Consider the following 17,342-nt stretch of genomic DNA (forward strand, 5'->3'; position numbering starts at 1 on the left):
AGAAATGATAGAGACGACATGAAAGTTGACAAAAAAATTAAGATAACGGTTCATCATAAATGGCTGCCACACAGACAGTCAACTTGCAAAAGGGTCGATTACTAAAGAGACTCAGGACGCGAAATTTTTGCATCTAAACTTGGACATAAGCATATGATGGCCGAAGGTGACAATAGGGTGCTTCCTAATCTCCCATAGTCTTATTCCTGAAACATGGAACAAATATTTCAGAGTAATGAAAAGATTATGAATCTTAGACTAAACATCCAAATTGCAAAGGCTTACCCTTTGTCCCGATACACATGGGTTTGAATCCCTCAGAAAAATTCGCCACGGATCGACATGTCATCAAAGTTCCAAAGGTCCATGTTGTCGACGACATCACGAGGCACATCAAAATTCAGAAGGCTATCAATCGGCTCATCGGTGCCATCATCCATACAGAACCTCATCCAATCTTCGAAATCGATAGCATCATTCTCCATAACAGGAGGCACCGCCGAGTTGTAGGTGTTACTCTGGACAAGCGCGAATTCAGCTCCTTCAGCAATCACCACTGAGTTGTAGGTGTTACTCTGGACAAGTGCAGATTCTGCTCCTTCAGCAATAGTGAAAATGGGAGCCATGGATGATATATATGGAGTCTTGATGTAATACTCCCAGCCCAAGTCAGAGCAGCCAAAAGTGTTGCTTCCTTGCTCATAGTACATATTCATAACAGGATCTTCAACAGGGACAACGGAGTTCATTGCAGAAACAAATGGCACGTTATCAAGCTGAATAAGTGGCTGGTTTGATGCAAAGTCAGGAGATGGGTACATGAAAGCATTTGGTATAGCATGGTTGTTGACTGCTGGTGTGACGATAGGTTCCTGTCCTGCGCTTGGCTTGGGTGCTTTGGGTTCCTGAACTGTTGGTTCCTCTAGAAAGTTAACCTTGGCCTTCTTGCCATGGATCCTGCGTGCTTTGACATCATAAGCTCTTGCGGCTTCTTCAGCACTGTTGAAAGTACCGAGCCAGACACGGACACCGTTGCTAGGATCTCTGATTTCAGCAACCCATTTACCCGAGGGGCGCTGACGGATACCCTTGAATTGGTTCTTTCTCTTCCTTTTTGCTGGCCTTTCTGAAGGACCATCAAAACCAACAGTACTCATGGTGCTTAAGTCATCTGCAGTGAAAGCTCAATGTCAATGCTAAGAGGGACCAACACAAACAAACTTCTCTCACAAAAAGTAAATAATTTCATCATGGACATGAATTTTATGTAAAAATATATTGATCGTAATGAACACTGAAACATGATGTGTCAATTCGGGTGAACGCATCATCAATCAAGCATAAAACAAATAAAATAATAAAAATGACAACTTAATAAAAAAATCCAGGGTAGTGATGAACAAACCTCGTGTTATAGACCATTGGCATCATTTTGCAATTATTAATCTACAAACTGCATTATAGACAATGCAGAATCAAGGATATATTTTTAGTCGGATTCAATGATTAGCAGAATAATCCTTTGGACTAATAAATGAACCAAGTCTAGAACAATCCTCATGCACACCTACAACCATCTAACAAAGAAACAACTCAAGAGGTCAAGACCCAAGCAAAACAGAGAAATTTGACCATTTATGCGGATTTTCTACCCCTTTTCACAAAGTTATGGATCACCATCAAAGATCACGAGTATAAATCACAAGATCATCAACCTAACAACAAAAATCGCTTCTCCGAAAGAAAGGAACGGTGTCGAAAACAAGTTACCAACTGAACACAACAGAGAATGGAAAAAGCCTAACCCTTCACCCAAATCACTCCATGATAGCACATCCAATCCAAAATCTCTAAACAAACAGGAGTAACATGGCCCAAACATAGCATTCCAACAACACTCCTTAGTTCTACCACCCTCGTCCTGGTAACTATCCCCCCTCATATTTTTGGTCATATCTTGACCATGATTTTAACTAATATAATACAAGTTAATCATGGCAAAAATAATATCAAAAGTACATTCAAATAAGAATCCAGCAATATAATTTTTTTGACATGCATTAATAGTTTACTAGTTAATTATGTGGTCAGCCTTTGATTCGAAATACGAGACTAATAGAGGCAAACATGGGTGGACAATAGTTAAACTCCAAAGTTAAGGATATGTAGATTAAAAATTAGTCCAAGAGACCTGGGGTAGATACCTTGGGAGAGGGGCCTCTTGATGGTGGCAGAGGGCTTAATCTTGATGACCTCCTCGTCGTCGTCCTTCTCAGCCACCCCACTATGCCCAAGCTCCAGGTCAGAGTCCCCAGAGTCGGCCTCGAACTCCTTTAATTCGGCCTCGAAGTCCTCCTCATCGTCGTCCAGTCTGAGTCCCTTGCGCCTGCCTAGCCCCGTGAAGTGACGACCCCCATCATTGCTCTGTTGGGGCTTCTTCATCTCAGGACATAGCGTTGCCGCCCTCACCTTCCGCGTCACCGTGGGAACCTTGATGTCTGTGAGTAACCGTCCGCCGCACATGATGCCCGCTAGTACCTTGTCACAGTCGTCGCCGGGGAAGGGGCCTCACCGGAATTGGTAAATGGGCAGAGGTTTTAAAATATCAGGGCAGCAGGGGTGGTTTTGGAGGGTGCAAGGCCAGTACCCTATATAGGTGGTGGCCGCGTGAAGGCGCGAGGAGGCGCGTGGAGTGGACCACGCGTCAGCGAGGGGCCGCGTGACAGGCGGAAGGCACGAGGCAGGTTCGAAAGCGAACGTTTCTACTTGATGGAATCTTGTATTTGCTCTAGGGAATGAATAGATGGGGGTACTTTGACTTTCTTTATACGGAGGCAAGTCAATATTTATTAACTCAAGTTGTTGTACTACACACTTGTAGTACAACTGTATTACTACTGTCATACACTCTTCGTGCGGGTTTATTGGACGGGTTCAACCAACCAAACAATTAAGCGAAAATCTTGTTATAAATAATTGTGTGTAATGCTACGATCTTTGCAAATCACTCATAGCTAGTTACGCCATTTGTTAACTCAATATTATACCACACACCTGTAGTATGACTGTACTACTACTGTTTTAGTCACCCATCCTAGTTTATTGGATGGGTTCATCTAACCAAACATTTAACCAATATTTTTTCATAAATGATTGTATGTAATTTTAAGACCATGCAAATAACTCATTGCTAGCTAATTCATTTTTAGCTCAAGATTGTTGTACTACACATCTGTAGTACGAATGTACTACTACTACCGTACGTTTTTTTTCCGGGTTTATTGGACGGGTTGAACCAACCAAACATTTAACCAAAAATCTTCTCAATAAATGATTATGTCTAATTCTAAAATCTTTGCAAATCACTCATAGCTAGTTACCCCATTTATTAGCTCAAGATTATGCTACACGCTTGTAGTATGATTGTACTACTACTGTTGTACTCCCCCATCTGATCTTATTAGACGAATTTATCCAACCAAACATTTATACAATATCTTCTCATAAATGATTGTATGTAATTTTAAGATCCTTGTATAACCCATAGCTAGTTATTTTGTTTATTAGCTGAAGATTGTAGTACACACTATATTACTAATGTTGTGCACTCTCCATCCGGGTTCGTTGGCCGGGTTCATCCAACGGAACGTTTAACCAAAAATCTTCTCATAAATGATTGTGTGTAATGCTAAGATCTTTGCAAATTACTCAGAACTAGTTACACCATTTATTAGCTCAATATTGTAGTACATACGTTTACAATGACTGTACTACTACTGTTGTACTCCCCCATCCGAGCTTATTGGACGGGTTCATCCTAACAAATGTTTAAGAAAGTTTTTCATAAATAATTGTATGTATTTTAAGATCCTTGCAAATAACTCATAGCTAGTTACTTCTTTTATTAGCTTAAGATTGTACTACACACCTATAGTACGACTTTATTACTCTATCATACTCCATCTGGGTTTATTGGATGGTTCATGCAACCAAATGTTTGACCAATATCTTCTCATAAATGATTGTTTGTAACTCTAATATTCGTGTAAATCGCTCATAGCTACTTACTCCATTGTTCCCAAATAAAAAGAAAGTTTCTCCATTAAGTTACTAGCATGTACTTTGCGCACAATAATTAGCATTATTGTACGCTAGTTATATGAATTATAAGTTAGCATTGCAAAATTCTCATCACATTCTTGATCTGACCATGTATATCGAGATTTAGTATTTCTTCTAACATAACATCGACCTTCTTAATATTCAACCAATATCTCCTTAAATGACTCATGTAAGTCTATGATCCTTATACATCACACATATCTACCTACTCACGTTGAGTTACTATCATGTATGTGCAATGATTAACATTCTTATATGGTTAATTAACTTATGAATTCAGATGAACATTGCAGCTTTTTTCTAATGTATTCATGATCAAACCATGTATATAGACTTAAAAAAAATATAAAGTAACATGGCAATGTTGCTTCGCGACTTTGTGTGTCTTACTTGACACTGAGAAGAAATAAATTGAGAGTAGTTTTGCTTCTTCTCGGTGGATGTCATTGGACAATGCATGAACGAATCATCAACTCTTGGCCAAAACATAGAATTTGCATAAAAAATCTACACCCGACTTGTTTATACTAAAATAGCATAAAAGTTTTGTAAACCATGCATAGAAAAATGAGAAATTTTAATTCTACGGTATCTTAGGCGGCTTCAAACTTGTGTGTCCTACCTAAAAATGAGAAATTTTAATTCTACGGTATCTTCTACAATAGACAAGAACAAAAAGTAATCCTAATACATGGATTAAAACCAGTTCCAGCGACATGGGCCAATACCTTTGGAGAGGGACCTCCTGACAACGGTGAATGATTGATCTCGACGAGCTCCCATCATCATCATCCTCAGCCACCCCGCCATGCCCGAGATCCAGGACGGAGTCCTTGGAGTCGACCACAAACTCCTCAAACTCCACTTCATCATCCTCACCGCGAGCTCGACCCCAAACCCATCAAGCCCCTTGGAGCGCAGGCCTCCGCTGCCGCCCCATAGAGCCTTCTTCTTCTCAGGCCATAGTGTGACTTAGGTCACCCTCCGTGTGTGACTGCGGGCATCTTGAGGTCCGTGGAGATCATGCCGCCGCACATGGCAGCTACTACCTCATCGTAGTCACTGGGGAAAGAGCCTTGCCTGGATTTCTAAATAGGCAGAGTTTTTAATGAAGCGGTAAGCGGGTGTGTAGGTTGGCGGGTGGAGATGAGGACAATCGCTTATATGCACGATGGTCGCGCGATGGAGGCCCTCTGGGCAAGGGGGCATGGTAGGTACCATGCGTCAATGCGGGGCTGATCGACAGACCGAAGGCACGAGGTAGGTTCCGGAAGTGAGTGTTTCCCTTCATGGTAATCCTGCGTGTTTGCCCCTTAAAAGAAGTTGTATTTTTTAGTATTGGCCCTCGGAAATGAATGGATGGACGATTTACTTTCTTACTTTGGTACCAAGCCATTTTTTCGGTCAAGATTGTACGACATCCCTCCCCTGAATAAAAGGTTGTACGACACTCCTGTGCTACTGTACTACTATACCATACTCGTACTGTACTCACTAGCACCATCTAACCAAGACACTCAAGTAAGATCTCTAACTCATCCTTGCAAATCACTCATGGCCACTACTTCATTGAGTTTTTTAGCAACTCTACTCCATTGAGTTAGTAGCATGTTGCGCAATCATTAGAATCAGCTTATATACAACATTTATATTAACTAGACTGAGGGAGTCCTGAATTATGGGGTCCTCGGAGAGCCAGCCTATGTGACATGGGCCATACCAACGGGCCGTGAAGATACAAGAACAGAAGGCCTCCTCCCGTGTCCGGATGGGACTCTCCTTTGTGTGTACGGCAAGCTTGGTGTCCAGATGTGTAGTTTCCTTCCTCTGTAAACCGACTTTGTACACCCCTAGTCCCATCCGGTGCCTATATAAACCGGAGGGTTTAGTCCATAGAGGCAATCACGATCATATAGGCTAGACATCTAGGGTTTAGCCATTATGATCTCGAGGTAGATCAACTATTGTAACCCCTATACTCATCAAAGTCAATCAAGCAGGAAGTAGGGTATTACCTCCATTAAGAGGGCCCGAACCTGGGTAAACATCGTGTCCCCTCCCTCCTTGTTACCTTCTATCCTTAGACACACAGTTCGGGACCCCTACCCGAGATCTGCCAGTTTTGACACCGACATTGGTGCTTTCATTGAGAGTTCCTCTGTGTCGTCGACAGAAGGATTGATGGCTCGCCTTGCCATCAAAGACAGTAACACTTCCAGAGAAGCCCTAGCTTTAGGGAAAACTTTCCGACTAGGCAGCTTCATCATGGGCGCTCGCTCGGCCGTTAAGCCAGAAGCAGCCCAACTCATCGCCAAAAATCGCCTCTGCGTCGGCCCTGAATACTCCGACAAGATGGATCCGGCGGATATATCGGCCTTAAATGTACTCCTAGATCGCATCGCCGCCCTGGGGGTCGCAACTGACTATGATCGGATTGGGCTTAAAACCGATCAGAGAGAAATCAGATCGCCGCCGATCACCCATCATGTGGCAATCATGGAGGAGCAAGCTAACAATGACTTATCTCCTACGTTGAGAACAAAGTATGTTCGGGTTTCCGAGCTCGAAGAACCGGACTCCCATCTTCTGTAAGGCACTTCTTGTCCTCCGAACACAGAATCGGGAGTTGAGCCTAAAAACGAACCGGATGCTCCGGAGCCCAGGCCTATAACTTCATAAATTCTTCAGAATCCGGACTTCTCAGTGGGTCAGGGTTCGGATTTGAGCCCACCCACCCACCACAAGCAATATTCCCCCAGCGACTCCGACCCGCTGGACACATGCGACTTAATGTATGTGCGGCAGTAGCCTCAGGAAACAGTCCACCACTTCTGGGCTAGATTCCTACTTGTTAAAAACAAGATCATGGACTGCTGTGACGACGACGCGATCTCGGTGTTCTGCAACAATTGCACGGATGAGGGCCTCCTTAATGCCCTCAACCGCCATCGCGTACTGCACTTTGCCGATTTGGCACACATAATATAGAAGTACTTCCCAATGGAAAGCGCTTGGAAAACTCAGATAGCCCACTGGGACCCACATGCCTCTAGGCCATCCCCTGGACGGGCAAAGAGGATGCACCCCCGCTGAGCACCCAATCATCAATCATGGACAAGAAAATTAAACCCGTTACGGGGCATAAAATTTTCCTCGAGGAATGGCTCGACAAACCTTGCAAAATTCACATGACACCGGACAACGAACCAACGCATAGCCTTCGAGCATGTTGGATACTCCGGCAGGTGGCCAAGAGCGGTGAGGGTATCCTCACTAACAACAATCCAGATAATTACACTTTGGAGGACAACGATCCCGAAGTATTCACGGTCTTCGAGACCTTTTCTTCGAATAATCGGCGTAAGAGGGCGCTCCGCGACCTCGCTGAAGTCTGCCACGTGGCAGCAGTAAATCCTTGGAACGACACGACGATCACTTTCAACGCCGATGACGAACCTAGAGCCCGCTCTGTCCGTGCACCAGCCGCTTTGGTCCTAAACCCAATCGTAGACGGCTTCCGGCTCACTGAAGTGCTCATGGACGGCGGCAGCAGACTGAACCTCATTTACGAGGACATGCTCAATAAAATGCAAATGGACAGGAGTCGCATTGAGAAAAGTAACATAACCTTTCGAGGCATTATCCCCAGTCGAGAAGCCAAATGCTCGCGAAAAATCAAACTCGACATGGTATTCGGCACGCCGGAGAACTACAGGTCCGAGGAGTTACTCTTCCATGTGGCACCCTTCAGTTGTGGGTATCATGCTTAGCCGGGGTGAGACGCATTCACGCGCTTCCAAGCCGTACCCCATTACGTGTATCTGAAGCTCAAAATGCCCAGGCCCAATGGAATTATCACTATCGCCAGTGATCCGGACATAGCACTCCGCGCCGAAAACAAAACCGCCTCTCTGGCCCTTGAGGCATTATCCAAGGCCCTCGCAGCCGAGGAACTAACCACTCTACGTTCCACAGTAGATAGGGACGATATAATCCTCGATAAGAGACCCAAATCTACTTCTTTCAAGCCGGCAGATGAAATAGTCAAATTTCAGGTCCACCCGATGGATCCCAATAAAATAGCTTCCATTGGGGCACAGCTGGATCCGACGGTGGACGTCGCACTACGCGCATTCCTGCGCGAGAACTGGGACATTTTTGCCTGGCCCTTCGGATATTCCAGGTATCCCACGAAGACTGGCCGAGCATAGTCTCAACATACTGAAAGGGTACAAACTAGTCAAACAAACTCTGCGCTGATTCTCTGAACCCAAACGACAGGCTATGGGGGAGGAGCTAGCCAAGCTACTCGAAGCCGGGTTTATCAGAAAAATCAAACATCCAGACTGGCAAGCAAACCTGGTCATGGTACCAAAGAAGGATAAATCCTGGCGCCTGTGTGTCGACTTCAAAGACCTTAATAAGGCTTGCCCTAAGGACCCCTTCCACTACCTCGAATCGACCAGATTATTGACGCAACCGTAGGGCATGATTCCTTGTGCTTCCTCGATGCATACTTCGGATATCATCAAATTATGATGAAAGAATCCGACCAAGCCACAACGGCATTCATCACTCCGTATGGGACCTTCTACTTCAACACTATGCCTTTCGAGCTCAAGAACGTTGGTGCAACCTATCAATGCATGATTCGAACATGCCTAGAAAAACAGATCGGCAAAACTGTGGAGGCATACATAGATGACGTAGTAATCAAAACCAAATGTGTCGATTCATTGGTGGATGACTACGCCTTACATTCGACAACCTTCGAGCATATGACATACGGCTCAATCCGAAAAAATGCATTTTTGGTGTTCCAGCCGGAAAGCTGTTGGGGTCCATCGTCTCCAATAGAGGACTCGAGGCAAATTCCGCTAAAATCCGAGCCTTTTCACAGTTGGCAACACCAACAGACCTCAAACAGGTCCAAAAATTAGCTGGGTGCATGGCAGCTTTAAGCCGTTTTATCTCCAGACTAGGGGAAAAGGCACTGCCATTATATCGCCTACTACGCTGCACTGACCACTTCGTGTGGACAGACGCTGCCACAGCCGGATTGGAAGAAATAAAGGTTATGTTAGCGAGTAACCCAATCCTGGCCGCACCAAATATCGGTGAACCGATGCTTCTCTACATATCTGCAACTCACCAGGCGGCGAGCGCGGTGCTCGATGTCGAACGAGATGAGGAGGGACATAAATTCCCACTTAAAAAACCAGTATACTATGTATCAATAGTCCTTACACCATGTAAATCCCGATACCCGCATTATCAAAAGATAGCATATGCGGTATTTATGGGATCCCGCAAGCTGCGACACTAATTTCAAGAGTACTCCATCACGGTGGCTTTCGAAGTACCACTTAACGATATTATAAACAATTGGGACGCCACCGGCCGGATTGCCAAATGGGCCACTAAGCTCTTACCATTTGAAATAAATTACAAGCCACGCCGAGCTATTAAATCTCAGGTGTTGGCCGACTTCGTTGCCGAATGGACAGAGGTCGAAATCCCTAGAGAATATGACACACATTCCAACTGGGTGATGCACTTCGACGGCTCTAAGATGTTAGCCGGATTAGGGGCTGGTGTGGTCTTGACATCCCCCATAGGAGACACAATCTGTTATGTGCTCCAAACACTATACACAGACTCTAACAATGCAGCCGAATACGAGGCCTTATTGCACGGTCTGCGGATGGCCGTCTCCATGGGCATACAATGCCTTGAAGTGCGCGGGGATTCAAACCTCGCAATATCTCAGATAAATGGAGACTCCGACGCAAAAGATTCAAAGATGGCGGCTTATCATAACGCCGTACTCAAAATTTCAGCTTGGTTTGAAGGTCTCGAGTTTCATCATGTGGCTCGAGAGAGTAATCAAGCTGCGGGCATACTTGCCCGCATGGGCGCTAAGCGCGACCCCGTCCCACCTAACACCTTCGTGGAGAGGCTCTTCAAGCCATCAGTAGTGTGGCAGGACTGTAGCAGCAACATTGTTCCAGAGCCGACTATACCCTTAGATCCCGAACACAGCTCCGATATCATCGGGGGTTCAGGTACCGAGATAACACCATCAGCCCACAAAATCATGGATGTAATCACCCGATGGACCGAACCTTTCCTCGCCTACCTTACTAGGAACGAGCTCCCTGATGATCAGACGGAGGCCTGTCACATTGTTCGACGCTCGAAGGCTTACAAAGTCCATGAGGGGGAATTGTACAAGAAAAGTACCATCGGAGTACTCCAAAGGTGTATCTCCGAAGAAGAAGGACGGCAGCTCTTGGCCGAAATACACGCCGGTCTTGGTGGACTATATACGTGGGCCAGACTGTTGGGCGATGAAGATACAAGACATAAGACTTCTTCCCTTCTCCGGATGGGACTCTCCTTTGCATGGAAGGCAAGCTTGGCGATTTAGATATGTAGATTCCTTTTCTCTGTAACCGACTTTGTGTAACCCTAGCCCCCTCCGGTGTCTATATAAACCGGAGGGTTTAGTCCGTAGAGAAAACAACAATCATAATCTCATAGGCTAGGCTTCTAGGGTTTAGCCATTACGATCTCGTGGTAGATCAACTCTTGTAATACTCATATTCATCAAGATCAATCAAGCAGGAAGTAGGGTATTACCTCCATAGAGAGGGCCCGAACCTGGGTAAACATTATGTCCCCCGCCTCCTGTTAACATTAGCCTTAGACGCATAGCTCGGGACCCCCTACCCGAGATCCGCCGGTTTTGATACTGACATTAGTGCTTTCATTGAGAGTTCCGCTGCGTCGTCACCAGAAGGCTTGATGGCTCCATCAATCATCTACAACAATGCAGTCTAGGGGGAGATCTTCCTCCCTGGATAGATCTTCTATACGGCGGCTTCGCGCTGCGGGCCAACTCGCTTGGCCATCTAGAGCGGATCGATAGCTACGCCCCTGGCCATCAGGTCAGATTCGGAAGCCTGAATTTTGTGGCCGATATCCGCGGAGACTTGATCTTTGATGGATTCGAGCCCATGACGGCTGTCCCCTGCCACCACGATGAACATGACCTAAATCTGTCATCTGGACGCGCTCAGGAGATAACACTTGTAACCGCTCTGGCCCTAGATCCAGAGCGGACTGCATCGTCCGAAGACGGGGATCTTAACCCCACCACAGAAGCCGTAGAATCAGCGGCGCTCGAGCCGCACACAGACCCAACATCGAGCTAGGCTTGTGTTACCGGAACCTCGGACTCGTCTCCGGCCATAGATTCCGGACCGCGTGCATTCGCGTCCATCGTACCTGATTGAGCGCCGATCTTGGAGTTCAGCTCCACGGATATCTTCCAGCACTCACCTCTAGGCGATGTGTCAAACTCATTGAAATCCCTCTCCTTGTAAGAGGACCCTCGGCCGAACTATGTCCAGCTCGAATGGGAAGCAGGCAACAAAGAACTTCGTTTCCCACCCACCACCCACTTTATTGCCACTGTCAACGATTTAACCGACATGCTTGATTACAACTCCGACGACATCGACGGTATGGATGAAAATGCCGGAGAGGAGCAGGAACCACCGCCTATAGGGCGTTGGACAACCACCTCCTTGTACGACATATACATGGTGGATACACTCAAGGAAAACAACGACGACAATGAAAATCCAGTCGAGGATAAACCTCCTGAGATACAGCCAAAGCGCCAACGTCAGCGGCACCACTCTAAGCCACACCATAGTAAAAACAGCAACACCCTCACAGGAGAAAACAACACTCCAGACGACACCGAAGACAACGAAGACCCCGTTGAGCCAACCTCCGAACAGGAGGAACGGGAGGATGGGCGAGTCATCCCTAATGAGCAGACCATGAATGAAGACTCAGAGGATAGCGACTACGTTCCCCTCTCCGAGGACGAGGTGAGCCTCGGCGACGAAGATTTTATTGTGCCTGAGGAGCCCGCCGAACAGCAATGCTTTAAGCATCGGCTAATTTCCACTGAGGAGCCTAAAAAAGAAGCAGCAACAACTTCAAGCTGATCAAGATCTGCTCAATGAAAGATGGACTGATGTCCTGGCAGCCGAGGAATATGGCCTCGAGCGCCCAACCAAAAGCTACCCGAAGCGCAAACTGTTACCACAGTTCGATGACGAGGCGATGGAGCCCGTCCTACCAAGGCATAATGTGACTAACCGGCCACCACGTGGCCGAGACAAAGCGGCACCTCGAGCCGAACACCAGCCCGCACTACCTCACCGTAGAAACGAAAATACAACAGCTCGGGGATACACACATGACCTACAGCATGACTTGGAAAACAAAGCAGGTTAGACATGATCAATCTATGGATTGCGAGGGCGTGCCCTGATGCGCGACGATGGCAATCCGGCTGAACGTGACAAACATAACCATGTCCGAGCCGAAAACCGCAGACGAACTCCATCCGAGCTACATCACGACTTGGCCCGATATAGAGGCGCCACACACCCCCTTTGCTTCACTGACGAAGTAATGGAACATGAATTCCCAGAAGGGTTTAAACCCGTGAACATCGAATCATATGATGGCTCAACAGACCCCACGGTATGGATTGAGGATTTTCTTCTCCATATTCACATGGCCCGCGTTGATGATCTTCACGCCATCAAATACCTCCCGCTCAAACTCAATGGACCAGCCAGGTACTGGTTGAACAGTTTGCCCGAAAACTCCATTGGTAGATGGGAGGATTTGGAGGATGCCTTCCTTGACAACTTTCAAGGCACATATGTCCGACCTCCGGATGCCGACGACTTAAGTCACATAGTTCAACATCCCGGAGAGTCAGCCAGGAAATTCTGGACTAGGTTCTTAACTAAAAAGAATCAGATCATCGATTGTCCGGATGCTGAAGCCCTAACGGCCTTTAAACATAGCATCCATGATGAATGGCTCGCCCGGCACCTCGGACAAGAAAAGCTGAAGTCCATGGCGGCCCTCACGACACTCATGACCCGCTTTTGTGCGGGCGATGACAGTTGGCTAGCACATAGGAATAACAACACAGGTGAACCTAGCACTTCTGAAGCCAGAAACAGCAACGGCAAGCCCCAACGCAACAGACATAAGCATCAAAACAATGGCAATAACACCGAAGACACGGCGGTCAATGCCGGATTCAGTGGCTCTAAATCCGGTCAGCGGAAGAAGCCGTACAAAAGAAATAATCCGGGCCCGTCCAGTTTGGACCGCATACTAGATCGACCATGCCAAATCCACGACACTCCTGATAAACCAGCAAATCATATACCAACAGAGAGTGTTGGGTTTTTAAACAGGTCGGCAAGTTAAACGCCGAGAACGAGGAGAAAGGGTCGCAAAGCGAGGACGATGACGAGGAACCCTGGCCACCGAACACAGGGGGACAGAAGAAATTCCCCCCCCCCCCAAGTCAAAACGGTGAACATGATATACGCTACCCATATCCCCAAGAGGGAGAGCAAGCACGCACTTAGGGACGTCTACGCAATAGTGCCAGTCGCCCCAAGTTTAATCCATGGTCATCCTGCCCGATCACTTTTGATCGCAGGGATCATCCGACCAGTATCCGTCATGGCGGTTCAGCCACACTGGTCCTCAACCTAATCATTGATGGATTCCACCTTACGCAAGTCTTCATGGATGGTGGCAGCAGCCTGAACCTGCTCTATCAGGATACAATGCGCAAAATGGGCATCGACCCCTCAAGGATCAAGCCCACAAAAACCACCTTTAAAGGTGTCATACCAGGTGTAGAGGCCTGCTGTACGGGCTCCATCACGCTGGAAGTGGTCTTTGGATCCCCAGACAATTTCCGAAGCGAAGAATTGATCTTCGATATCGTCCCCTTCTGCAGCGGCTATCATGCACTTCTCGGACGAACTGCATTCGCTCGATTGAATGCGGTGCCGCACTACGCCTACCTCAAGCCCAAGATGCATGGACCATGCGGTGTCATAACGGTCAATGGAAACACGGAACGCTCCCTCCATACTGAGGAGCACACCCCTGCCCTTGCAGCAGAAGTACAGAGCAGCCTTTTTAGGCAGAACTTCAATTCGGCAGTAAAGCTCCCGGACACCGTCAAGAGTCTGAACTACTCTACAACAGGACAATCCAGCTCGTCCAGGGCTTGACTAGCAATTCGGCCTCCGTCCCAGTCCCGATCAAGCGGCGACACTTGTGCCGCGCGTACATAACTACACACTTAAAATACCATGGGCATGGGCGGAGGCACAGCTAGACCGCGGTCCGTAATGCGGCTTAACCGCTCCTGGACCCGCATACCTTTACCTTTTTTTTTCTTTTAGGTTTTTCTCTTTCTGAGGCTTTTTCTGATAACCTGATCATTGGACCTATCAAGGGATGGATACACCAAGAAGGCAAGAAGCTTTGACGTACAAGGGAACCCCCAGGTGGTCTCTGCTAACGATCGTTATACCTATTTTAAAAACCCGCACGCAGCTCGCCCTTGGTGATGGCATGTCAAATAGCCCTATTTGCTTATCGCATCACTTGTACAAATACGCCTTGACGTATTAATCAAATTACAATGGAAAATAATTTGCAGCTCAATGTTTACGGCGTTAGCTTATTATTTGATTTTTTTACTTTCCTTTATATTCTTATCAATTGCGCCCGTACACTCTTGTACGCCTTAATTCTCCAGTGACTTCATCATACCCCGCAATACGAAAATAAAGTACGAACACTTTTACAGTACAGTTCGGCACCCCGAACTTATAGCATTATATGCATCGGCTCCGAATCATGTCTTTGGTCAATAGTTGGGTTGCCCGGCTCCTGTGCTTACTACCTTACGTTCCGCTATATCGGCTAGGGTAGTAAAGGGAGAACTACAATGATTGTGTCCCGGTTCTTCCGGATGAGCACCTCAGTAGAGAAAGCCGAAAACTGACTGTCATGATGCGGCAAGAGCCGGTCAGCTGTTCGAAAGGTTACAAATATTTAGCGATTTTTTCCTGCATTATGCAATGAATCGGTTTTTATCCGATTAGGCATGTATAGCGCCCTAGGTTCGGACTTCCGAACACGAGGGGCTGCGCCTAAATTTTTCTTGTCAAACTCCTATGGCTAAGTGAGAGTAATAAAGCCGCATAGTCCGATTGCCTGGTTCGTTGCACTAAACACCTCCTTGAAGGACCAAAACCTTGGATAAAGAGTGTTTAGATTTATCCCGAACACCCCCGTACTACCTATGTGGGGGCAGAAGCCGACGACTGGCCAACTCTCAGATTTAACACAACGGCCGCACGAGAGGTAAAATTTTAAATAATAGATATTATATTACATAACAGATCTGTTTTATAGTACATGACAGGATAACATGAGTGTATTCATGGAATATGATATCCTTAGCACATTGCTCCGCCACAAGGCGGGATCCCTCAAGAACACTGTCAAAATATAGTTGGGGTGTGCGGTGCTCCTTGCCCACGGGCGGTCCCTCGGTCATCAGCTTCGTGGCGTCCATCTTTGCCCAATGCATCTTGGCGCGGGCAAAGGCCATTTGCACGCCTTCGATATAGACCGACCGCTTGATGGCTTCAAGCCGAGGGCAGGCGCTGACAAGCTGCTTCACAAGTCCGAAGTAGCTGCTGGGCATGGCTTCGGCAGGCCATAGCCAGATTATCAAATCCTTCATGGCTAGTTCGCCTGCCCTGTGCAGCTCGACCAGCTGTTTCAGCTAATCGCTAAAGGGCATTGGATGTTCTGGTCCAAGGTATTGCGACCAGAACAGCTTTTCTGTAGAGCTCCCCTCTTTGGCTCGATAGAATTCCGCGGCATCTGACACGCTGCATGGCAGATCCACAAACGCCCCTGGAGAACTCCAAATCCGGGTCAGTAAAAGGAACCTTTCCTTCACATATCTGCTCCACATGATAAAAGCCTTACCCGCCGCGATCTTCTTGGCCGCCTGGATTTCCTGGAGGGCGCCCTGGGCTTTGGCTCGGGCATCGTTTGCGCCTTGGCGGGCCTTGGCAAGTTCGGACTCTTGCTCCTTAAGGTCGCGCTCCAAGGACTCACACTTCTTGACGATGTCCTGGAGCTCTTGCTGGACCTCACTGACCCGGGCCTCATGCTTTTGTCGTGCGGCCCGATCTGTGGCCACTTTGTCCTTGGCCTCGGCCAGCACCTTCTTGAGGGCCTCTACTTCGGTTGTTGCCCCTAATAAATTTCATGACACTTTAGTCAGCATGAATCATTCATCCTTCCTGAATATATATAAGGTTACTGCATACCTTGACTATCCTCCAGATGCTTCTTCACACGACCGAGCTCTTCCTCGGCCCGCTCCAGATTCTGCTTCAGTCCGGAGACTTCCGTAGTACAAGAGGTCACAGCTAGCAGCGACGCCTTCTTATTCACATAGACATAGCCGATTAGACTCTTGCAAAATTTATTTTATCCTCTGTTTGGCTTTTCTTTCTGAACACTGGACAGAGTATCAGGGGCTACTGTCTGTACTATGACATTATTTTTATACAATTACATTACTTACCTCAAAGCCTGTTAGAAGGCTAGTGCAGGCTTCGGTCAGTCCACTTTTTGCAGACTGGACCCTCTCAATCACCGTACCCATAAGGGTACGGTGTTCCTCGACAATGGAAGCGCCTCGCAGCGCTTCAGCAAAGTGTCCGGCGCCTCTGGATGGACAGAGGTCACCGGCGGATTAGGCACGCCCCCTTTCTTCGAAAAGGGGTGCTCGCCTGATTCCGAAGCCGTATGGGTCTCCGGAATTATATTCGGCTGGGGGCCGAGTTGGATATGGCCCCCATCGTCAGTATCCATGGGGATATTCTCCCCCATGTGTCCGGCGGCCAAGGCTTCACCCTCCGGTGCCTCCCTGACAGCCACCAGATTCTCTCCCGGGCTGGGGATCCTTCGGGACGATGCCTCAGCGCCATCCAGGTCCCGGGGAGAGGTGGTTGATGACCCACAAGTGTAGGGGATCTATCATAGTCCTTTTGATAAGTAAGAGTGTCAAACCAACAAGGAGAACAAGGAAATGATAAGCGGTTTTCAGTAAGGTTTTCTCTGCAAGCACTGAAATTGTAGGTAATAGATAGTTTTGTGATAAGATAAATTGTAACGAGTAATAAGCAATGAATGTAAATAAAGTGCAGCAAGGTGGCCCAATCCTTTTTGTAGCAAAGGATAAGCCTGGACAATTTCTTATAATGAGAAAAGAGCTC

At 47.1% G+C, this 17,342-nt stretch overlaps 1 protein-coding gene across 1 annotated transcript; it reads right to left on the reverse strand.

The window, feature by feature from the left end:
* Positions 1–317: 317 nt before the first annotated feature.
* LOC123163059 (ethylene-responsive transcription factor 1-like) lies at positions 318–2,523 on the reverse strand. Its single transcript, XM_044580822.1, has 3 exons — positions 2,470–2,523; positions 2,205–2,379; positions 318–1,171 (listed from the first exon to the last, which is right to left on the reverse strand). The coding sequence occupies exons 1-3, from the start codon at positions 2,521–2,523 to the stop codon at positions 318–320; spliced, it is 1,083 nt and encodes a 360-aa protein (XP_044436757.1).
* Between the last annotated feature and the right edge of the window lie 14,819 nt (positions 2,524–17,342).

The sequence above is a fragment of the Triticum aestivum genome, chromosome 7B (genome assembly GCF_018294505.1).
Source record: "Triticum aestivum cultivar Chinese Spring chromosome 7B, IWGSC CS RefSeq v2.1, whole genome shotgun sequence".
Classification (NCBI taxonomy): domain Eukaryota; kingdom Viridiplantae; phylum Streptophyta; class Magnoliopsida; order Poales; family Poaceae; genus Triticum; species Triticum aestivum.